Raw genomic sequence first — 22,765 nt, forward strand, 5'->3', positions numbered from 1 at the left:
GTGATGCTTCCCTCCCACAGTGTGGCAGTGGCATAAAATACAGCCAAAACACTAGTCTGAAAAAAAAAGTTGCTTTTCAATTTTTTTTTTAATTGTGGTTTTTGCTATTGCACAAAAATTAATGCGAGCCCTTTATTATTATTTTCTCCTTGCTGCGTTGCATAGTCAATGGCTGCAGTGCCAAGCTAGTGCCTGGAAATGATGTAAAACCGCCACCTCAGCGTGGAGCTCGGGGAGTTGGAGCGCCGATTCCATGCCGTGTGCCAGGCGGGTCGGCACTCCGGCCGGTGTCCTGGCCGTGCGTGCCCGCGCAGGAGTCTGATACCCTTCCCACCAGGGGCCCGGAGAGGGGTAGTCCATGTGGGTCCTTCTGGGACAGTGATGGGGTCTTATGGAGTGTCTCCACTGCCCACATTTTGGGGGTGTCCCCCGCGGACCCACGGTGCAGGAGGAGGGTCCTGGACACACGTGCCATCCTGCAGCCGCGGGGGCGAGTGCCGGAAAGCAAAACGCTGCCTATTGCTTTAAGTTCCCCTGCCGGCCACGCGGATCTTTTTATTTTTTCTCTTGCGCTATGAATGGGTTTTGCTGTAAATTATAGCTCTGCGCACATTCCCTCGGGCCGAGGAAAATAACCTCCGCCGAAAAGCCAGCCCGGATTGCTGACTGGCTCCCCCTCTCCGCTCCCTAATTGAAACCAAATGTGCAAGATGTAGGATTGTGGGATTTCTGGACGGCTCCCAGGAATCCGCAGAATGCAAAAACGCTCCCAGAGGCATCTTGCATCAGCCCGGGGAAGTTCGCTCCTCGCCTGGCTCCCCCGGCCCAGGCGAGGGGCGAGGAGCCCACCCGCCTGCCGCCGCCTCCCCGCTCCGGTGAGTTGCTCTTGGGTACGTGGAGAGGCTGGAGAGGCGTGTGCCCCTCGTAGGTTTGGGATTTTGGTGGGATGTGGGGCGAGCTGTGCTCTGCGGTGGAACCTCGGCAGAGGGTCTGGGGTGTGGGTCTACCTGGTAAGGGGCTGGGGCAGAAGCAGGGCGGTGTTTCCGCTTTGGGACATAACTTTTGGCCACTTCTCACCAGTTGTCCCCCCAGTGCCAGTGTTTCCCCCCGCGCTTCGTGCCGGGCCAGCATTTCCTGGTGTCCCTCCTCAGCTCCCGCCTATGTGTCTGTTGGCAGAGCCGGCGGCAGTGCTGGCCAGCCAGAGAGGCCCTGCTGTCCCCCAGCCAGGCACCAGGTCACACCAGGGAGGGGACACAGGACCACTGGTCTGGTACTTTTGAGCGTCGTGCCCCGTCCTGGTGCTGGGAACTCACTTGTGGCTTCCCAAGCCCGCGTCGTGTCGGAGCGATGCTGTGGACCCTGCGCTGTGGCGGGGCAGTGCTGTGCGCCGTGGCGCAGACCGTGGAGGAGGGCTGGAAGTTTTCGGCTGGCGGGGAGTGCTTGCTGCAGCAGCATCCACAGCGCCGTGTCCCCAGGCCCCCTGTCCATGGGCTGTGCTCCTGGCAGGTCTCCGTAGGGCAGCTGGCAGCCACGGGGATGTGCCGGTTGCTCCTCGCACCCTGGACGGCTGCGATGCCCCGGGCTGAGCCAGGCAGCCCGTGGCTGGAGAGGCGCTTGCTGCTGAAGAAAGTGGGGCTGCATCCAGCCCGGAGAAGGTCTAAAGTGTTATTTTTGGAAGGGAGGAGGACTACGGGTCCCGTCATGCTGTGCTGTGCTCCTGCCAAGGCTGTGCCGGTGGCACAGCATGCTGGGGGCTGTAGTGCCAGCTGGGGTGGGGATCCTGAACCCCCTTACCCACACACTGCATGTCTTGGGCCAGGGTCACAGACTGCTGCTCCAGGAAGGACATTCCTTACAGCATGGCCCTGGCATGTCCTGCCATCCCAGCAGGAGGGGAGCCTCAGCCCCATGCAAGGATGGGAAGTTGCAACGGGAGCCCTGGCAGTCCTGGGAGCCCCATGTCCAGGACCTGCTGCTATCCAGCCCCTCTCCATGGTTGATGCTCCTCCAGTGCCAGCATGGGCAGCAGTGCCCACCTGGGAAGCAAGCTGGGGATCTCACCAGCTGGCGTGGGTGGAGGGCAAGAGGAACCACAGGTCAGATGGGGTCTGTCTCTTAACAAATGTGGATTTACTTTTTCCCCTGGTAATTCTCCCTGGTTATTTCAGTAGTATAAGAAAGGAGGGAAATAAAAAGGGAAAACAAAACAAAAAAAAGCAGTGGCCAAGGGAAACTCAAAGCCCTGGCGATGCCAGGGAGGAGCTCCAAAAACTCTCTGTACTAAAAATTTCCAGTGATTGAAAATTTTCAGCAAACATTTTCTGTCAAAACGTTGCAAAGCCACCCCTTTTGCAGGGCTGGTGGAACAGAAATGATTTCCAGCTGGGTTGCCAGTACTACTGGGCCAGTTTGACCACGTGTCCCTGAGCCCCCAGCCTCAGCACCTGAGCCACTGTCTCCCCAGTGTCCCCCAGCCCCACTCCCCTGAGGAGCGACGACCACTTCCCAATGGTTACGTGGGGATGATTTCCCTATATTAGACTAAATGTAAATGCATTCCCTGCAGGAGATTGCAGCATCTGGTCTCCTGATGCTTAAAGAGTTTACTCAGCCTGAAAGAATAGTGGGGAAAAAAATATCTCTGGATATTTTTTGGAATGCAGAAGGAAATTGAGATTTTAATTTTGGGGGAACTGGCCATCATCAAACACAGGAGCCTCCTGCGTACCTCTCGGCAATGCAGCTGAAATTCCCAGTTGCAGCTGAGTTAGTTGCAACTAGCTAAAATTTACCAGCTGAAAAAAAAGCAACAACATATTATTCTTTAAAAAAAAAAATTTAAAAAAAAATGAAAAAAGGGGAAGAATCACTCCAAGTGCAGGTATTTATTTGTGCCTACTGCAGAGCTCGTGGTGTTTAGCAGAGTCCCCCAGGAATCCAGCAGTATGCTGTGGGGTGCAAAGAGCCTCTAGTAGGATGCAGGTGGCAGCTTCTGGGGTTTTACACTCCCCTTGGGTGCTGGCATGGTCTCAGCAAACCCCTGTCTTGCTCCTGCTCTGCCAAACCCTGGCTTTGGCAGTTACCAGGGAATCATATCCAGCACCTCCCAGCTGTACTTTGTGGGATAAAGGCATCTGATGTGTGGCAGATGGTTTGGGTTGGGTTTAGGTTTTTCTTGGTGGTGGGGACAAGGTTGTGGGGACAAGGTTGTGGGGCGGATGCAAGAACACAACCAAGCACCCACCTGCGGGATCACTGGTGCTGGGCTGGCCTTGAGGATGTGCCAGCCCAGCCCAGACATTGCTGTTGCAGTAGGCTCGGGTGGGATTTATCCCAGCAGCCAGGTCCCACTTGGCCAGGAGCTATGGTCCCTTTAACCCTCAGGTTAGTAAGTTGTTCTCTAAAGTTTAACGTGCATGTAAATTAGATTAAAATAGCCTTGTTTAATAAAAAGAAGACTAATCTGCATCTGGTGCTTCTGTGAAATGCCCTCTTGGCAAATAAGAGGAGGGGCAGAAGCCCAGGAAGCCTAGGGCAGGGCTGGTGGCATATAGGGGTGTCCCTGGTGCATCCCCTGGTGTGGTGCCAAGCCCCGTGGTGGTTCCCCGGAGGTGTGTGGGTGCAGTGGGAGCTTCTCGGGCTCTGGGGACTCCTGGCAGCTGGCCAGAGCCAGGTTGATGACTGTGGTGAAAGCACTGACACAAAGGCAGGCACGTCCTGGGGGGATCCCACTGTGGGCTGTACCCTCCGAGGAGGAGCCCTGCCAGCACTGGCACTTTTTCTCCCCTTGCTGCAGCCTGAGCCCCATTGCCAGGACCCCAGTCTCCTCCAGCTCCATCCCATGCTCCCCTCAAGGCAGTGGGTATAAGCTGGCTCCCATGCCCTCTGTCACACCTTTCTCTGTCATGCATGTCCCTGAGATCCACTCTGCCACAGGGAGCTGTCACAATAAATACGCTGTAAATCTCGGGCGAGTATCTGCTTTCCTCTCTCCAGAGCCAGCAGGCAGGGAAACCGCCTGTTGAAACGTGCTATTATTGTCTTATATGATGGGGTTGTGCAAATTCTTGCTTTCAAAGCCGTCCAAGGGTGGGCAGCCCAGCCGGAGCCTTTCTGCCTGGCGCTGGAGCCGGATGGCAGTGGCCCCAAGCAGAGCCCAGGGAGGTTCGTGTGGGTCAGAGCAGAGCCCTGGGAGGCTTATGTGGGTCCTGTGGCCACTACATGTGGCCAACTCCAGGGATTTGGCATACCATGGCTCCCAGGGATGGTGGTGGAGGGGATGGGACACCGGGACCCCTTTGACCACCATCACATATCTGAGGTCTGGGGCTCTGCACCTCCTCCGGGCCGAGATGGGACTCATGCAGGGGAAGTGCTCCCGTTCTCAGCTGGCTGCCCCAAGCAGGGCTGACATTTCCACGTGGCTCAGCTGCCTCAGTGTGACGAGCCCTGTCTCTGTTTCCACAGGACTGCCGACATGCCGGCCACCCCCAGACCAGCTCTGCTGCTGCCGCTGCTGCTGCTGCTGCACGTCCCGCAGGCTGCAAGAGCCCAGGTCAACCCTGGTAAGTGAGACAGGCTGTGGGTGCCGTGAGGGGCATTTCCCTGGTCTGTGCTCCTGCCAGGATGTCCAAGTTCGGGCTCATCTCCATCATCTCTGGGAGCAGTATGTGATGGCCCCTCAAGCCTGCACCTGCCTGGGCACACTGCTGTCCTGCATATGGCTTGGCCACTGGCAGCGACCCAGAGAGCTCCCTCTGTGTGCCACGGGTGCTGTCCTACCCCCATCAGTTAGTGGGACACTGGGGAACAGGCAAAGCACTGCAGCTGGAACCCTGGGTTCCGGGTGGGGCTCTTCCCTATTGGGGGCTCGTTGACCCCACTCAGTTTTGAGGCTGCCAGGTGCCGGGGCATTGTTTTCTGCTGCTGTGTTGTGCTTTCTTTGGTGGTTTTGCAGCAAACCAAGGCTGGCTTTAGTGAAGTGGCTTGACTGGGTACCTGGCTTCTACTTCGAAACCACAACACTGTGCTGGCTGTCAGCGGGAGAAGTGTGTTTAGGTGGCTGTTTCTGCAGGGCTCAGCCCTATCCTGTGTTGCAGGGATGAACACAGCCCAGGCTCCTTCAGCATGCCAGGGTTTCCCAGGGTCATCCCTGTAACAAATCCCTTCAAACTCTTCTTCCATCTATGGGAAGGGGTCGCTGAGTCTTCCCCAGAGGCTTCATAGTGCTTACTTAGGGAGGCAATTCTGTTTCTCCTGTAGACATCTAGGCCTGGCAGCACTGGTTTTGCCTGGCCAGGATTTTTATTTCCTTGGGCAAAGGAGCTGAGCTGGCTTCATGTTCAGCAAGAATTAAATGAGAATTCGGTGGGAGCTGTGCTCTGCAGAGCATCACGAGTGGGAGAGCTGGAGACAAGAGGTGCTCCCACTGTGCCAGTGCTCATGATGAAGATGCACTCATCCCTCTGATGCAGAGCATGGTCCTGGGGATGGCAGCACGCTGGGATGCACGTTCTTTGCTGGTGCAGCACCAGGAGAACCGGAGGCCGTGGGGGTAGGAGGCGGCTTGGGCACAGCATCCTGCTGGTCCCTGCCTCCCCGGTGCGGGTGTTTGCTCGAGGTGGTGTGTGGAGGGAGTGCGGTGGGCTGGAGCCGGCGGCCAGACAGTAAACACAGCCAAACAAGCCGGCCTTTCAGCAGTGCTCTTGGCAGCCAGGCGTGAAAAAATAACTCCTGGGAAGCAGCGTGGATGTGGTGCCGGGGGGAGCCGGCTGCCACTCGGGGACGCAGCCTGCCTGCCACACCGGGTACTTTTCCACTCACAGCCAGGGTGGGAGCAGAGCTGGTGATGGGAACTGAGGGGTCGGCATGGAAGGCGAGTGCTCGCCTTTGTCACTTGTTCCCCAAGGCAGGTGGGGGGAGCAGCAGGGCAGCATGGCACAGTTGCTGCAGGTGAGTTTTTTGGACGAGTGGCCTCTGGAGTGAACTTTCGGGGTTCCCCCAGAACAAGGAGCACGTGGATAGTGGTGCCAGCTCACAGGCTCTCTACCGCAGCCGAGGTGCCTGCCAGCAGGACTGACAGGATCTCCAGGGACTGGGCCTGGTGTGCCTATTAGCCCCTGGAGCACTGCCTCCCCTTACTCCTGCTTCGCTTTGAGCTGGGCTGGCATCCACTTCTGGCCAGCAGCTCCGTTTGCTCAGGCAGGTGTTGCGTTGGCAGGACCACACCATCCTGCTTTGTCCTCTCTGTAAGCCAGGGGGATGGGGAGTGCTGTGCTGGGGCTGCAGTGCCAGCCGTGTGTTGGATGTGCCCCAGCCCATGCCATTCTCAACACGTATCTGGGCTGGGGAAGTGCCTGCTCAGTGTCCTGCTGGTCTTGTTACAGCGGTGTGTCGGTACCCCTTGGGAATGTCGGGCGGGCACATCCCTGACGAGGACATCTCAGCCTCTAGCCAGTGGTCCGACTCCACAGCTGCCAAGTACGGCCGGTGAGTGTGCAGACCCTCCTGCAACAGCCATGGCAGGGTCTGGGCTGCCACGGAGGGGAGAAGAGGGACATGGGGCTGGCTTTGGCTTCCTGCAAACAGCTCCTCCACTGTGTGTTCACAGGCTGGACTCGGAGGATGGTGATGGAGCCTGGTGCCCTGAGACTGCCGTGGAGCCAAATGACCTGAAGGAGTTTCTGCAGATTGACCTGCACGCCCTGCACTTCATCACGCTGGTGGGCACCCAGGGGCGCCACGCCGAGGGCCATGGCAATGAGTTTGCCCCCATGTATAAGATCAACTACAGTCGAGACGGCACCCGCTGGATCTCTTGGAGGAACCGGCATGGGAAGCAGGTGAGGAGGCGGGTGAGTGCTGCACTGGGTGGTTAGTGAGGAGGCTCCTCCTGCCCATCTCTACCATGCTTCTCTCTCCCCAGGTGCTGGATGGAAACACCAACCCCTATGACATTGTCCTCAAGGATCTGGAGCCGCCCCTCATTGCCCGCTTTGTCCGATTCATCCCCGTCACTGACCACTCCATGAGCGTCTGCCTGCGGGTGGAGCTGTACGGCTGCGTCTGGCTGGGTGGGTGGTGCAGTCTTGTGCTTGTTCCTCTGTCCCCAGAGCCCAGTGAAGGGGCTGGCCATCCCAGTGGGGTCTGTCTGTCCCTCTGGGGGCTGGCAGGGCTTTGGTATTGGCAGGGTGTCCACCTACTCACCCTCCCCTCCCTGCAGATGGGCTGGTGTCCTACAACGCACCAGCCGGGCAGCAGCTCATCCTTCCCGGGGGCACCGTCATCTACCTGAACGACTCGGTGTACGATGGGGCGTTCGGGTACAGGTGAGGACTGGGTACCACACCGGGCGGGAGGGGTTGGGGCTGCTTCTTCCCTGCACTGTCAGGCTGATGTGCTGATCTTCAGCAAAGCAAATGCTTGGAGTTTTCCTGAAGTGGGGGACACGGCCAGCTTGGGGAGGATGCACATCACCAGGGGAACAGTATGATGGGGCAAACACCCCTTGGATTTACGCGAGCTGCACCTCACCTTCAGCACCCCACAGCCTTTTCCAGAGAGAACATCAATAACTAAACCCCTTCCTGAGTGTCCCAGGGGCTGTGAAGAGCTGCTGGGGGAGTGCTGAGTGGTGGCAGGTTTGTGGGGTTGGCAAGAGTCACACTCCCTTCCCCCTTCACATGTGCCAGCATGACAGAGGGCCTGGGCCAGCTGACGGACGGGGTGTCGGGGCTGGACGACTTCATGCAGACCCACGAGTACCATGTCTGGCCGGGCTATGACTACGTAGGCTGGCGCAACGAGAGCACCACTGGTGGCTACGTGGAGATCACCTTCGAATTTGACCGCATCAGGAACTTCACTGCCATGAAGGTCTGCACACCCCCTGCCCTGTCACCTGCCCCCGTCCCCCTCTGTGGCCGCACTGACAGGCTGACCCGCAGGTCCACTGCAACAACATGTTCGCCAAAGGGGTGAAGATCTTCAAGGAGGTGCAGTGCTACTTCCGCGCCGATGCCAGCGAGTGGGAGCCCAGCACCATCTCCTCGGTGCTGGTTGTGGATGACGTGAACCCCAGCGCCCGCTTTGTCACCGTGCCCCTGCTCCACCGCATGGCCAGTGCCATCAAGTGCCAGTACTACTTCGCTGACACCTGGATGATGTTCAGTGAGATCACCTTCCAGTCAGGTACCCATTGCCATGAGTCCCATGGGGACCAGCCCCTACTGGGGGGGGGGGGTTAAGGAGAGAGTGGGGCTGTGGGGCACCCCAACCCCCCACCCTGATGCTCTCCTCTGCTCCCTTGCCAGATGCAGCCATGTACAACAACTCAGTGCCCCCCGCCGAGGCACCCGTGGTCCCCACCACTTACGGTAAGGCATCGAAAGCGTGTTGCCCTGTGATGGGTGGGGGATGCTTGGGGGGGCAGGGGGTCTCCCAACATGCCAGTATGACCAGCTCTTGCTGTACCCTTCTCCTGCCAGACCCCACGCTCAAGGTAGATGACAGCAACACGCGCATCCTGATCGGGTGCCTCGTGGCGATCATCTTCATCCTGGTGGCCATCATTGTCATCATCCTGTGGCGGCAGTTCTGGCAGAAGATGCTGGAGAAGGTGGGCAAACACGGGGTGGCTGCTGAGGTGCTCCAGGGCAGCAGACTCATCCTAGGCAGGTTCTTCTGGAAGCTCAGTACAGAGAAAGCAGACTCCATGTAAGGGCTGATGCTCCCCTCTCCTCCTCAGGAAGGTTGCGATTTGCACCCATCTCTCAAGCAAGGGGATTTAACTGAGCAGGGTGGTCACTTTGGGGCCTGCCTGCTTGTCCATCCCTCTGTCCTGAAGCTGATCTGGGCAAGAGGAGCCTGGGGGGGTCTCACCACAGCTGCCACCTAACCAAGGGCAGTCACAGAAGTGATGGAGCAAAACTCTCCTCCATAGAGGCAGAAAAGAGAAGGGGGAAACATGAGGACAAACCTAGGTGGGTGCTGAATCCCTGGGACAGGGCACCAGAGAAGAGGTTTGGGTGCAGCACTGACACCACGGAACACAAGAGACCCCATCCTGCCCATGCTGTGGAGAACCCCATCTCTCTGCTCCCTTCCCCCCTCTCACAGGCATCACGGAGGATGCTGGATGACGAAATGACCGTCAGCCTCTCCCTGCCCAGCGAATCCAGCATGTTCAACCACAACCGCTCCTCCTCCTCCAGCGAACAGGAGTCCAGCTCCACCTACGACCGCATATTCCCCCTGGGACCTGACTACCAGGAGCCCTCCCGCCTGATCCGCAAGCTGCCCGAGTTCACCTCTGGAGAGGAGGACACAGGTGAGAGCCAGGACATCCTGCATGCTCAGAGCCATCTACCACGCACTGAGGCTGCTGCAGCCCCTCTCCCCAGCCCCAGCTTTTGGCCAGTCTCCAAACATTTTGGCACTGAGGGGAGAGGTCAACAAAGCTCCTGTGCATCCCATGTGGAGGTCACAAAAAGCCTGTGACCGAGAGCCATCACTGATGTCCACTACCATCCTTTGGATGCTCTGGTATCTCCTTCTGAGTGATCTGGAGGTCGGGCACTGATCCCTTCTCCTCTGGTGCTCAGGGCTGGATCAGTGTGTTTGTCAGTGACTGGGAAGGAGTTGAGCAGCCTGTGATTCCTGCAGGAACCCAGCCGTGCCGGGGCAGTGCAGGGGCTCTGGGGAGGACAGGGATGGAGAAGCCAGCAGCTGGAGTGGGAGCACCCAGGCAGCAGAGGGTGTAGGGCAGGACACCCATGGCAGGGCTGGCCCCGCTGTGTCCCCCCAGGCTGCAGTGGCCCTGTGAAGCCGTCCCAGGCCAGCGTCCCAGAGGGCGTCCCGCACTATGCTGAGGCCGACATCGTGAACCTGCAGGGTGTGACGGGCAGCAACACCTACTCAGTGCCAGCCCTCACCATGGACCTGCTCTCTGGCAAGGATGTGGCCGTCGAGGAGTTCCCCAGGAAGCTCCTGACCTTCAAGGAGAAGCTGGGGGAAGGCCAGTTTGGGGAGGTGAGGGGGGACTGGACCTGCTCTGAGCAGGGCTCAGGCAAAGCTCTTCCCAGCTCCCAGGGGCTGAGGGACACTGTTAATCAGCAGAGGTAATGGCTGCCTCTTGCTCCCCCAGGTTCATCTCTGTGAGGTGGAGGGGATGGAGAAGTTCACAGGGAAGGACTTTGCCCTGGAGGGCTTGGATGGCAGCTCTGACCGCCCCGTGCTGGTGGCTGTGAAGATGCTGCGAGCAGACGCCAATAAGAATGCCAGGTACAGGGCTGGGCGGTGCACACACCCGGCATTGCCCCCCACGTAGAGCTGCACCAGGAGACCTGGGAAGCTCGGAAAGCATCCCTGCCTCCAGCAGCCAGGCACTCAGTGCAGCTGCAAGGACCCCCCGTCTGAGCTCTCTGGGGATTCTGGGCTGTCAAGTGTCAGGATTCTTGATCCTAACCAGCTCCCCAGTGCCTGTTTACCTGCCAAGGCTCCCCTGCAGCCAGGTGTGGATCAGCCCTGAGCTCCTCCTCATGGCCTCCAGTCCCAGGGGAGTCCCGGTCCCACGAGCTTTGGGTGGGTGGGTGGCACGCTTGGCCAGTCTGTGCACACCTCTGTGCCCCTCTGGGTCTGTCTATCCGATCCGTGTGGTTTCTGTTCCGGAAAGGAATGATTTTCTGAAGGAAATCAAGATCATGTCGCGGCTGAAGGACCCAAACATCATCCGGTTGCTGGCAGTGTGCATCACGGATGACCCGCTGTGCATGATCACTGAGTACATGGAGAATGGAGACCTCAACCAGTTCCTGTCCCGCCAGCAGGCAGGCGGCCCCCCCGCCAGCCACGCGCCCACCGTCAGGTAGTGCTGCCGGGACGGGCAGGGTTGGGCAGGGCTGCTTGCTCCCAGCACCCTGCCTGGCTGGGGGACACCCTGCTCAGGGCTGTGTACCCCCTGGCTGCCATCCTTCCCAGCGCCTCAGCCCTCCCTTGTCCTCCCGGCAGTGACCTGCGTTTCATGGCCACCCAAATAGCCTCCGGCATGAGGTACCTCTCCTCCCTCAACTTCGTGCACCGAGACCTGGCCACGCGCAACTGCCTGGTGGGAAAGCAGTACACCATCAAGATTGCTGACTTTGGCATGAGCAGGAATCTCTACAGTGGGGACTACTACCGCATCCAGGGGCGGGCGGTGCTCCCCATCCGCTGGATGTCCTGGGAGAGCATCCTGCTGGTACACAGGGGCTGGGTTCCTCTGACAGACACTGACACGCCTCTGGGGATTCCCACTGTCTTGTTTCCTTGGGCTGGGGGGTGCAGAAGGGATGGGGAGATCTCTGCTCCCTGCAGTCCAGATTTGGGGTGAAGCATGTGAAAAGCAAGAGTGGTAGCAGCTTTTCACGGTGGGCTGGGGAGACTATGGTCATTTTTGATGTCCCAGGGTAGGACATCCTTCAAGCAGGATGTCTGACATTTTCTCCTGGCCATGGTCAGACCTGGAAGATGGAGCAGGGTTGCTTTTTGCCTTTGAAGGGAGCTGGGTCCTAGGCAAACCCCAGCCTTCAGAGCAGTCACTGCCAGCCAAACCTGGAGCTCACCAGGTTCTGGCCCCAGGCAGAAAGCAGGTCTGTGGGACCACACACCCCTCTAAGCCCACATCTGGAAACTGAAGCAACCAGAAAGAGGTTTTGAACTCTGACCTAGGGCTTATGGAGCAGGATGGGGTAGTGCCCATGCCTGACCCCTACTGTGCTCCCTCTGGCCAGGGCAAGTTCACAACAGCCAGTGATGTGTGGGCGTTTGGTGTGACACTGTGGGAGACCTTCACACTCTGCCGGGAACAGCCCTATTCCCAGATGTCTGATGAGCAGGTCATTGAAAACACCGGCGAGTTTTTCCGGGACCAGGGCCGGCAGGTAGGGATGGGATGGGATGGGGTGGGACGGGATGGGATGGGCTTGGATGGGATGGGACAGGCAGTACTGTGCCTGGAACATCAGAGACCTGGGGAGAGACTTCAAGGTGACAAGATAGGGAGCTTGGGGCAGTTATGGGATGGGAACTCCTCTGGAAAGGAGCCCTGGTGAAGGGCCTGGCATGGCAAGCTCTGAACTTTACACAGTCCAAGCCACGACTTGCTTGCTGACTCTGCTTCAGCACTCAGCCAGGCTGGGAGGCAGAAGCAGGTGTCCCCAGGCCTCTCACTGTGCCTTCTGGAGGTCCCCTCGCCCCTGGGCACACAGTGGCACAGCCCCCCACCCTGGGGCATGGAAAGATGGGGCTCCCCGAGAAATGGGGCTCTCCAGGCGCAGTTTGCATGTTCGTTTCTGTGGCAGTAACTCTCTCCCTTTGCCATCTCTGCTGTTTGTTTTGCAGACCTACCTTCCCCAACCTGCACTGTGCCCTGACAGAGTCTATAAGCTAATGCTCAGCTGCTGGAGACGGGACACCAAGGATCGTCCCTCCTTCCAGGACATCCATCGCCTTCTCCAGGAGTCAGCCAGCGAAGAATGATCCTTGGCTTCTCCCAAGCCAGGTCCCCCTCCCTCCCCGCCCCCAGAGGAGCCCCATATGCAAACTGAAGCCACTTCACTTGGACTCAGCAATAAACCCCGGGCAGCTGGTCTTGTTCTCATTGTACAGTGAAGCCTCAGAGGAGAACCCCAAGGACAGCAAAGAGAGCCACGACGTGGGACGACTCAGACCTCCCGCTTGCTTGCAGACCTGGGCCCGGGAGCAGCGCGGGCTGGGATGAGGGTTATTTATTGACGCAGCATGTTCTTGGTGACAAGGACCAGGACAGAGCGGCTTCTCTTCCCCGACTGGAGGGGAGGAAGGGCAGCTGGACTTTCTCTGTGAGGAAGCTCTCAGCCCACACAGAGGGTAGGTGCCTGGGGAAGGGATGTGTGCAGATATGTGCCTGCTGGAGCAGGGACCGACCAGCAGCCACTACCTGTTTGAGGAGGAGCTGGGAGCTGCCACCAGCTCTCAGTGGGCTGTGCAATTACAGGGTGAAAAGAAACACTCTCTGGACATTTGGGACTTTGGACATGGCTCATGGAGAGGCCAGAAGCGCCGTCACTGCTGGCCGCCAGACCCCAGTTGCACAGGGAGAAGCCTGAACCACTCCCAGCACCTCACCCTGCTGCTGGAGCAGGCAGCATGCTCAGCCATGGCTGTTCTGTGTCAGCCAGGAAGGAGCAGGCATCACCGAGGGGACATCCCCTCACGGACCACAGCCACTCCAGAGCAGCTCAATTGCCCATGAAATGCATTTTGGATACCCTATGGGGTGATGCGTGGCAACTGGCAGCAGGATGTCAGCACCTTTCACTTCCATGGGGAAATCTCCAGGTCCTCCTCTCCCAGGGTTAACCCACATCTTCACCTGTCAGGAGAGGAAGGCACATAGCAGAGCTTCATTGGCTGCTGCCCGATGCCCATGCCTGCTACAGCCTGTGGGTGTGGAGCAGGGCGCTCCAGCTCTCCCTGGCTCTCAGCCTGGGATCACAGTTCAGCTGACGTACCTGGCTGGACTCTGCCACCCTGAGCCTCCCACAGCAGTGTGGCACCAATCCATCCTCCCGGATCCGGCAGCATCATAAGCAAACTGGGCAGGTGCCAAAGCCATGTGCCTCCAGGAGCCCTGGCAGGTTACTGGTTACGCCCCAAAATTGGACCCTCCTGCAGCTGGACAGGAGGAACTTTGTACTTAGAGGGCACATGGACCCCTCCATACTTTTGTATGCATTAGTTCAGCACCATCAGTCACGCGTGGCACAGTTCCCAGTATTCCATTGCTAAGGCATGTATATATTCAGTAGATGCCCCCTATATGTAGGGGCAAACCCGCTGAAGAGACATTTGGTGTGTGAATCTGGTTGCATGGTTTGCTTGCGGCACCTCCGAGGGCAGCTCAGCTCACCTCCTCCATGGGCACCCCCAGGGCTGGGGGGCTTTGGGGCTGCACTCTGCGTCCTGGGATGTGGGGTGGGAAGAGCCTGGGGAGTGCACACAGGTAACAGCCTAAGGGATGGAGGAAGGATGCTCAAGAGACTGGCTGGCTGAGCCACACCAGTTGTCCATCTCCTCGGGTGGCAGGGAGGCTGCTCTGAGGCTCAGCATCCATGTCAGGACACTCCACCAGCAGGGATTGAGGCAGGACAGTGGGTCTGGGAGAGGGGAGGGCAGGGATGGTGGGCTGTGCTCTGAAGAGGGACTGGCTGATCTCCCCACGTGTGCTCCTGCTGGCTGTGGCAGAGGAGGTCTCATCCTTGCTGAGTGTGTCAAAGACGAGGACAGGCTTTGTTCATGCCATGGCTTTGGTATCCCTCTGCCTGTCCCCTCGGATGCCCTCTCCTGCTCAGGGTGCGTTGTGGCCCATCCCAGCCCTGCCTCAGCAAGCGGGGAGCTGGGAGCACTGGCCAGGCAGGGGCACATCTGCAGGTCCCACCGCTCGGGCTCGATGCCTGGGCACCCTGCACGGCCCTGGGGCAGAGAGCACGTTGGGGTGTCTGGGGGGCTGGTGTGTCCATCCCCTGCTCCAACTGGGACATCGCCAGGAGCAGCGCTGCACCTGATGTCTTCCGGGAGGGACCTGCGTGCCCAGACCTCGCTCCCTGCCACAGCAACACCGGCGAAAACAGGGACCCGGGGGCGTTTCTGCTGGGCTGCAAAACGTCCCTCGGTGGCATAGGACGGTGTGGCAGAGCACGGCGTCCCCGCGGCAGCTGCGGGGCACGAGGGGGCTCCCCTTGGCCGGGAAGGCAAGGCAAGGCAAGGCAAGGCAAGGCAAGGACAGCTGGGGAACCGAGGCAGCTCGGAGAAGTGGGCGTGGCCCGCGCAGCGTGGGCGTGACCAGCAGCCCTGTGGGCGGGGTCAGAGGGCGTATCCCCCGGGTTGCCCCGCCCCTTGCGCTCGGCTCACTATCACGCCACCGGCGGGGCGGGCCCCGCCCCCTCACCGAGCGCCGATTGGCGGGCAGGGCTGGGCGAGCCGGGCCACGCCCCCTCTCCCCGCGCCGATTGGCGGCGGCGGTGGGGCGGGGCGGGGCCGCGGCGCTGACAGCGGTTATAGCGCGGGGGGGCGGAGGGCGCGGGACAGATATGGAGCGGGTGGTGCTGGTGACCGGGGCTAACAGGTGAGGGCCGGGCCGGGTTTGGTTTGGTTTGGTTTGGTTTGTCTTGTCTTGCCTGTGTCTAACCCCGTCCCGTCCGCAGCGGCGTGGGGCTGGCGCTGTGCCATCGGCTGCTGGAGGAGGATGGCCGCATCCACCTGTGCATCGCGTGCCGCAGCGTGCAGAAGAGCGAGGCCACGCGGGACCTCATCCTGGCCACCCACCCCGCCGCCCAGGTCTCCACTGTGGAAGTGGACCTGAGCAACCTGGCTTCCGTCCTGCGTGCTGCCCAAGAGCTCCGCTGCAGGTATGGTGGTCTCTGTCCCACCGGACCCCTCCTGCCTGTAGCCCACCCCCCGGACCCTTCTGTCCCTGCTCTAGCCCTTACCCCTGTGCTCTTCTCCATGCAGGTTTCAGCGCCTGGACTTTGTCTACCTCAATGCTGGGATCATGCCCAACCCGCAAGTGAACTTCAAAGCCCTCTGGCAGGGTCTCCTCAGTGGGTAGGAGATGTGGGAGGGGTCCAGCAGGGGCTTGTGGGAAGCCTGGGGTGCTGGCACAGCGAAGATGTGCCCTTGAGTCTGGGGCTGAAGACCCCGTCTCCCTTCCCCAGTGTGACACAGAACACATCCCTATGGGATGCACAGTCTTGCTTGGGGTGGGCTTGGCAGCTGAGTGGAGTGCTGGGGTAGTCCAAGGCACCTAGTGCTGCTTCTGATCTCCGGTGTGATGCCCACTGGGTGCAGGGGAAGGGCAGGAGGTCACCCAAAGCCTGCAGTTTCTGGCACTGTGTCAAAAATGCTGCTGTGTTGCTGGGGAGGTGAAGTTTGCTCATACTGAGTCTTCTTACTGTTGTTTTGATCGCACTATAGGTTTTTGTAGTTGTTCACAGCTGTGGATCACAGTATTTTCTGAAGCTAATGGTGGGTGCTGGTAAAAGCATCATTATTCTGTCAGCAACACAGGGAAGCTGAGCTGGGGAGCACAGTGACTTGTGTTGAGTGTGATACAGCTGTTGGGGTGTTGAGCATAGAGGCCAAACTGGTTTCCTTGCCTGCTTTAGACATGGCCCTAGGGCTTACTTCCATGCTGGATCTTGATTTGGTTAACTGAGCGTGAAATGGAAGAGCAAGCCTTTTTTTTTAATGGTAATTTAGTGCTAAAGTGAAGGAAGGGACAAGTCTCCTCTGGTCTAGTCAGTACTGAGACAGTAGGAGCTGGGACTTTTCCATCTCTTTTTTTCATGGATTGATAGAGCCCTTGAAGGTGAAACTAGAGAGTCTGTGTGGAGCCTGTGAGGTGGGGGTTAATTCTGAAGGACTGAAGTAGGGGCTCAGTCTGAAGTAGGTGGCTCCTGGCAGTGTTCCTTGCTAATTCCTGTCCTTGGTTTCCAGGAAGGTGCTTCACATACTGACCACTGCCGAAGGCATGATGACCCAGACGGACAGGCTGACTGGAGATGGACTTCAGGAGGTGTTTACTACCAACCTCTTTGGGCACTTTATCCTGGTGAGGCTGCATATGAGGGTCGAGCCCTCGGTCTGGTGTTTGATGTGGGTGGGGATGGGTCCAGGCAGTCCTGGTGAATCGGTTCTCACAGGTTTGGATTCTGATGCGAGATGCAGCCTGACAGATAGAGAATGACAGGGCAAAGGCCTTGAGATTTGTTTAAATAGCAAAAAAATGTTGACTTTTGTTACAAGGGTTAATATAATTTTGAGGTTACTTTAGTGAGCCAGCAGATAGAGGTGTAAATCATATGTAATTCTCTGTCCAGGGTAAATACTAAGGCTTGGCTGTATGAAATTCCAAAGTGCTCAATTGAGCTGTGAAAGAGAATGACAGCTGCTTTTAAATGTTCCTGGTGCACCCTGGCCTGAAGTTACACCTGAGAAGTGTCTCCTTCTGGCTAGCCTAGGAAGGGCTGGCTGAGAAAGCTGAGATAAGTTCACAGGTTTAAAGTACTGTAAAGCCATACCCTAACACTGGAAAATTGCTGTGTTAAATAAGTTAACAATTCTTTTTCAGGTTCGTCAGCTTCAGTCTCTACTCTGCGGTAACGAGAAGCCCTCACGACTCATCTGGACCTCCTCCAGCAATGCCAGGGAGTCTGCCTTCAGCCTCTCTGACTATCAGCATGCCAAGGGGCAGCAATCATACAGTTCCTCTAAATATGCTACTGACCTGACAAGCGTGGTTCTGAACAGGAAATATAATAACCAGGTGCTGATGGGGTTTGTCTTTCTGAAAAAAACTAATGAGCTCCTTCTGTTTGTAATTATCATTACATTGTAGTTACCTGCTTGAATTCATTCACTCACAGCAACCTGGTGCATTCCTTAATGCACATGTAAGAACAAAACATGGTTTAGATTGAACTGGTGGCGTAGGTGGCAGAGAATCTGCCAAAGAGATTTCTTCTGGGGTTCTAAAACCAGAAGATTTTAGGAGCGGTCCCTGCCTTGCAAGCTCTGTCTCTTTAGACTGAAGAATTGGTCTTAAGAGCAAAGAGCCTCTACTTTTTTTCGAGTGTCCCTGCCTATCAGAACACTGCTCTGGCAGTGTTGCCTGCAAGCACTTGAGGTGCAGGCTCTGCTAGTGGCTCCATGCTGCTGTTCAGGTTTGTCACACTGACATGTACAACCAACCTGCCTTCCCTATCACTGGGGATTGTTGGAATTTTGTTGGCAAGCCGCAGCCCTAGTCCAGTGGTAGCAGCTGCACTCTTGTCAAACGCTTCAGGAGAAAATGGTTTAGACCTAGAAGGCTGAACTCTTATCTCAAAGGTGATAAGAGGTCTGAGTGACCCTTTGGTCTGAGTGAGCTGTAATTTGTGGGATGTTTGCTGTGCCTGCTGAGCTGCAGGGAGACTGCACTGTGAGGCTGTGATGTGTCAGGAGGGTGCATCTCCTGTCCCATGGGCTTGTAATGAGCACAGATTTGACACCTCAAAAATCACTATGTCTAATTGCTGGTAACTTATGAGAGGAGAATATCTATTATCTGGTCTATATACTCATGCTCACTTTCTTGCTGAGGAGTACAGGGAGGGAAGGAGTATGATCCATTCTTTAACTGTTGTGTAATTGCACACTGACTTGGTTTCTTCTCTGCAGGGTCTGTATTCCAGTGTTGTTTGTCCCGGTCTCGTTATGACTAACATGACCTACAGAATTTTGCCATTCTTTCTGTGGAAGCTGTTAATGCCCATCATATGGTTGGTGAGTGGATCTCCTGGGTGGTTTTGAGCTGAGGTAGTCCTGCTGTGATACACTTCACTGCAAGTGATGTACAGCATGATTCTGGCTCCTTGCTGCCTGTGCTCTTCCTCTTGCTGAGGTAGGCAGGCTGACCCCTCTGCAAACCTTCCCTTTTGCATCTTGGGGCCCCAGTTTCCAAGCTGAGTATGGAGGTTTGGTGCTGGACAGCACTGTGCATAGAGCCAGCGTTCAGCCCTTCAGCCCTAGCAATGTTCATCAAGTCTCCCCTTGGAAGGTTTGCTAGGCTTCTCGAGCTTGTGAAATACTGTTGTTTTGGTGGCAGCAGAGCTCAGGACAAGACTTGGTCCGTGTGCTTTGAAATGCTGTTTGTTTCTAGAACAGGCTGTTTTTCAGTGTTGTTCTTTCCAGCCTTCTAGAATTCAGTGTTTCTTGCTTTTTGCTCTCCATCCCTCTGGAAAGCAAACCGTCCTGCTTTCTATTGCCTCTTTCCCTGCTTCACCAAAACTTTCCTTGCCTTTCTTCCTCTGGGCTTCATCTTTTCAGGTCCACTGCAGTTCTTTCTCTGAAGGCTGCCTGCTCTGAACCTTGATGCTCTTATTGCAAGACTGGCCTTTCAGCTTAAGCTGCCCCAGTTGTAGCAGCTGATCCTGACAGATCACGTTTCTTCTGGCAGCAGAGAGGCAATGCCTTCTCAGTTGTCCTCAACTCTGGCAGTTGTACAGATCCCCTTTGCCTCCTGCCATTTGTACTCTTAAGACCATTGAAGTAGAGGCACCTGCAAAGCATGTGTGGCCCCCTGCCTCCTGCCTTGAGGTGAGCTCTGTGTGAGAGCATGAGCATGGAGCTTGCTGACCTGCTGGGTAGCTCCAGAAAATAGTTTGTGGTGATAAAGGGACGCTTTGATCATCGTGTGGTGTTACCCGTAGTCAACTTTGAGAAGATTTCTGCCACTGGTAGATTATCTGGAGTATCTGTGCTGTGCAGGGCTTGTCAAACAAACTTTGGATCACAATACAGATCCTGTTGTGTGCTTCTTTTCCCTTCAGATCCGATTTTTTGCCAAAACTTATACTCTGACACCGTATAACGGAGCAGAAGCTCATGTAAGTATTTCACAACTTGATTTTTGGGTAGCTCTTCCAGGATCTGCTGGCTTGAGCCAAGAGCCTCTCAGGAAGGCTGGTGGTTGGGTGCTGTATTTGACCCCCCAGTAATGTACAGCACTGAGTGCTGGGGGACGAGCTGTCACTGGGGCTGATCTGCCAGGTGATGCTTTATGACCTTTACCTAGTACCCATAAAAGAAATGGTTTTGGAAAAACACTATTCCTTCCATCTCCTGTCAGGGAGAATGATATGGGGATGGAGGTGGGTGATGTGGGGCACAGCGTGTCTCAAGCACAGCAGGAGCAAGTTTAGCCATGCTGAGCTGCTTTGGCATAAATGTTACTGTTGGCTCGTGTAGGTCACAGGTGAAGGGAGCCAGCTCAGAACTTCTTCCCTAGATACTGTGTCTTGCCCTGCTTGGTGGGAGCACCTCTACTGACTTCTCCTGTGCCTGCTGGCAGCTGGGTCCTTGCCTGCAGACTTGGCTGGGACAGTGTGTGCTGGACTCATACACCTTTGTGCTGTTCTTCCCAGGTGTGGCTGTTCAAACAGAAGCCGGAGTATCTGGATTTACTTGTGAAATACCACAGCTGTACTACTGGATTGGGGAGATGCTATGTGGAGCCCAGGAAGGTAAATGGAAAGGGAGCCTCCTTGGCCAGGGGTCTGTCATCTGCCTTGTGTGGAAGGGTTGGTGCCAAGGGTGTCCTGTGGCTGGAGTGGAAGCAAGATGCATGTTGAATGCTGAGCAGCAGGGAGGGATGGGGGCTTATCTGTGAGGTTTCCTGGAGTAATTCCTGGCTTAGGCTGGAGTCTGGAAGATAGTGGAAATGATAGTTAGGTTATGTGTGTAATGATGCTGCCCCAAAATATGTTGTGGCTTGTGCCCTGGTGACAGATGCCTTTGGTTGCCTCTCTGTGAACGTAGAAGCTCTGGAGGTACACCCTGCCTATCCCCAGAGCTGCCCTTGGTGTCTGTGCTGACTGCCACCGGGGTGATGGTCTCACAGTGCTGTTCTTATTGTCTTCCAGATGGATGTGGATGAAGACACTGCTGAGAAGTTGTACCAAAAGCTGTTGGAACTGGAGAAGCAGATTCTAGAGAGATACAGTGACCTTTTAGACTAAGTAAAGCCAGTCTCAGTGGGGTAAGAGTCTTGTATCGGTCACGTGGGCTTTCTTCATTCCGGTGCTACTCGCGTTGCCTGCTGTTCTGCAGGCACACAGCCTCAGACACAATCTTCCTTCTCGACAGAATGTGAACAGTTCCTGAAAATGGAAATGTGAAAACTGAAGAGAAATACTTAGACTTTCTGGTATGGGATTTTTATTTTTGGCATAAAACTGGAGACCCAGAGTAGGCGGAGTCTGTCTTAGAGTTGCAAAGCAGTGTCTTGCAAAAACATGACTGAACTGTGCATGGTTCAGGAACAGCCTCAAAAACCTGTGGTTTAAACCTGGTTCAGAGCAGTACAGGCAGCAGTCTGGGGTCCTGCCCTGCATCTTGGCTCTACTTGTGTTTGTTGGTGGCTCAAACTTGTTACCTGTGGCTGATCCTGACCTACTTGAAGGCTCACCTTCAGAAGAGCTGCTCTTACACTTGTTCACCAAAGCTGGGGCTGGCTGTACTGACCTGCTCAACAAGATTGAACCTTACTGGCAGTCAGGCTCTGCATAGCATCTGAAACCAAGCTCCTGAAGAGCTGGCTTGAGAAGAACACCCCTGCCTCAGCTGTGAGGATAAATGCCTTGCTCTCCCCTGGGTGTGAGGGCATCAAGGGTTTTAACCATGACTGGCTGTAAAGGCTGAAGCTGATGATGTTAACCTGGACTCAGTGCTAGTCTGCTCTGTTTATAGCAAGAGTGAGAGGTTACCATGTTGTTTTATCTATTTAAATGTCTTTTTATATAAATCTATTGTACCAACCATTCTTCCTATCTGGGGACCTTCACCAAATACCTGGCACCAAGTACCTTCAAGTGCCCTGATGAATAAATGACTGGAACTGACTTGTCCTTGCTTGCAGTGGTGTTTTTACTCTGATATCCATCTTTTTTTGACTTGGAGGGCTGGAAGGGAGGTTGGTTTGTTGCCTTACACTATAAGCCTGTGTGTACCTGGGAAGTGTGGGGTCTCTCTTCTCCTGCCACAGGAGGGCTGTTAACCACCTTTTTGGCTTACTTCTCTTGCTGTTTTTAGTTACTGAAAGACATGAGTGACTTCTGAAGACTTCAGTGTGGTTTTTGTGTGTTGAGCACTTGTGGGCTGTCTGAGACTATTTTCCAGCCTTAGGCCCTTGGGAGATGTCTCTGGTGCTTGCTCACCCTCACGTGTCACATAATTACTTAATGCTCCCTAGTATGGGAGTCCAGGCCTTTCCCTGGGGCTGGCAGGGGTTAGGTGAGGCTCCCTGAACTCTGGAAGCTGCATGCCCAGGCTGGTACATCCTGCAGGGGACTGGGGTACCCACAGAGAGGGGTCACTCAGGGGTCTCTGTAAGAAACCTGCACAGAGCTGGGAGCCAGGAGAATCCAGGCTCTGCAGAGGCTCTTTATTGAGTTGGCTTGCAGGGATACAGATTTAAAGAATCCTGCTTTTAGTTTTTTTCCTTCTTCCTACCCTCCATTGGTTCTGAGCATCTCTGTGAATCAGAGGTGTACTGCTAGCAGGGTGGTATCAGCAGTAAGAGGGAGGCCATTCTTGAGTTTGGGCTGAGAAACACCTTTCAGCTCAGACTTATATGAATACCAGTTACCACCTGACATTAGAGCAGAATGACGAGTTGGCCATTGTGGAGTGGTGCTTCCCTCACCTATCTGTAGCTGTTCACAGTTGTGAAGCAGATCTGGTGTGTTTATGTGGATGTGTAAATGCAATAAAGCCTGTCCCAGCACCAGATCTGGGTTCTGTGGCTTTGTTCAGCTGTGCCCTAAAACATGCCGGGGCCAGACCCCGCTTTTTCTGGCGCCGTTTTTTTCTCTGCTCCACAGGAAAGGAGTCTGGCTGACTGTCTCTTCAGTTTGGTGTACTTGGTCCCCAGAACATCCTACAGCAGTACTTGGCTCCTTGTTCTGGAGAGTAATGAAGTGTGTTGTCTTGACTGGTTTTAGATGAGTATCTTGAACTTTACTGTGCCTCTGCTCTGGGTTGTGGTAGGTGTCAGTCACCCTCTCCACGTTTAGGCTTCCCCACCTCCTGCAGATTCAGAGGCACTGGGTCATTCCTTGTGCCTGCCTCATTCTCTCTCTGGGCTGAGATTAATGAATTAGCAAGTGTTTTTCAAAACAATCTGACACAACACTTTAGGAGCTGAGTGCCA

General features: G+C 56.0%; 2 protein-coding genes across 2 annotated transcripts; both read left to right on the top strand.

Annotated features, from left to right (window-relative positions):
• Positions 1-588: 588 nt before the first annotated feature.
• On the top strand, positions 589-13,878 carry DDR2 (discoidin domain receptor tyrosine kinase 2). The gene is made up of 17 exons (XM_027713341.2): positions 589-875; positions 4,468-4,565; positions 6,387-6,489; positions 6,611-6,842; positions 6,926-7,073; positions 7,223-7,328; positions 7,692-7,875; positions 7,947-8,190; positions 8,313-8,375; positions 8,487-8,617; positions 9,118-9,328; positions 9,806-10,029; positions 10,145-10,281; positions 10,673-10,864; positions 11,008-11,236; positions 11,769-11,918; positions 12,379-13,878. Exons 2-17 carry the CDS (start codon positions 4,478-4,480, stop codon positions 12,514-12,516), a joined length of 2,580 nt encoding a protein of 859 aa, XP_027569142.1. The 5' UTR covers positions 589-875; positions 4,468-4,477; the 3' UTR covers positions 12,517-13,878.
• A 1,205-nt stretch (positions 13,879-15,083) lies between these two features.
• HSD17B7 (hydroxysteroid 17-beta dehydrogenase 7) lies at positions 15,084-21,455 on the top strand. Its single transcript, XM_027713342.2, has 9 exons — positions 15,084-15,142; positions 15,222-15,425; positions 15,529-15,621; positions 16,513-16,627; positions 17,147-17,341; positions 18,235-18,339; positions 19,386-19,442; positions 19,980-20,078; positions 20,478-21,455. Exons 1-9 carry the CDS (start codon positions 15,108-15,110, stop codon positions 20,571-20,573), a joined length of 999 nt encoding a protein of 332 aa, XP_027569143.1. The 5' UTR covers positions 15,084-15,107; the 3' UTR covers positions 20,574-21,455.
• Positions 21,456-22,765: the final 1,310 nt, after the last annotated feature.

Source organism: Pipra filicauda, unplaced genomic scaffold (assembly GCF_003945595.2).
Source record: "Pipra filicauda isolate LSUMZ 115617 unplaced genomic scaffold, ASM394559v2 scaffold76_size2844353_pilon, whole genome shotgun sequence".
Lineage (NCBI taxonomy): Eukaryota > Metazoa > Chordata > Aves > Passeriformes > Pipridae > Pipra > Pipra filicauda.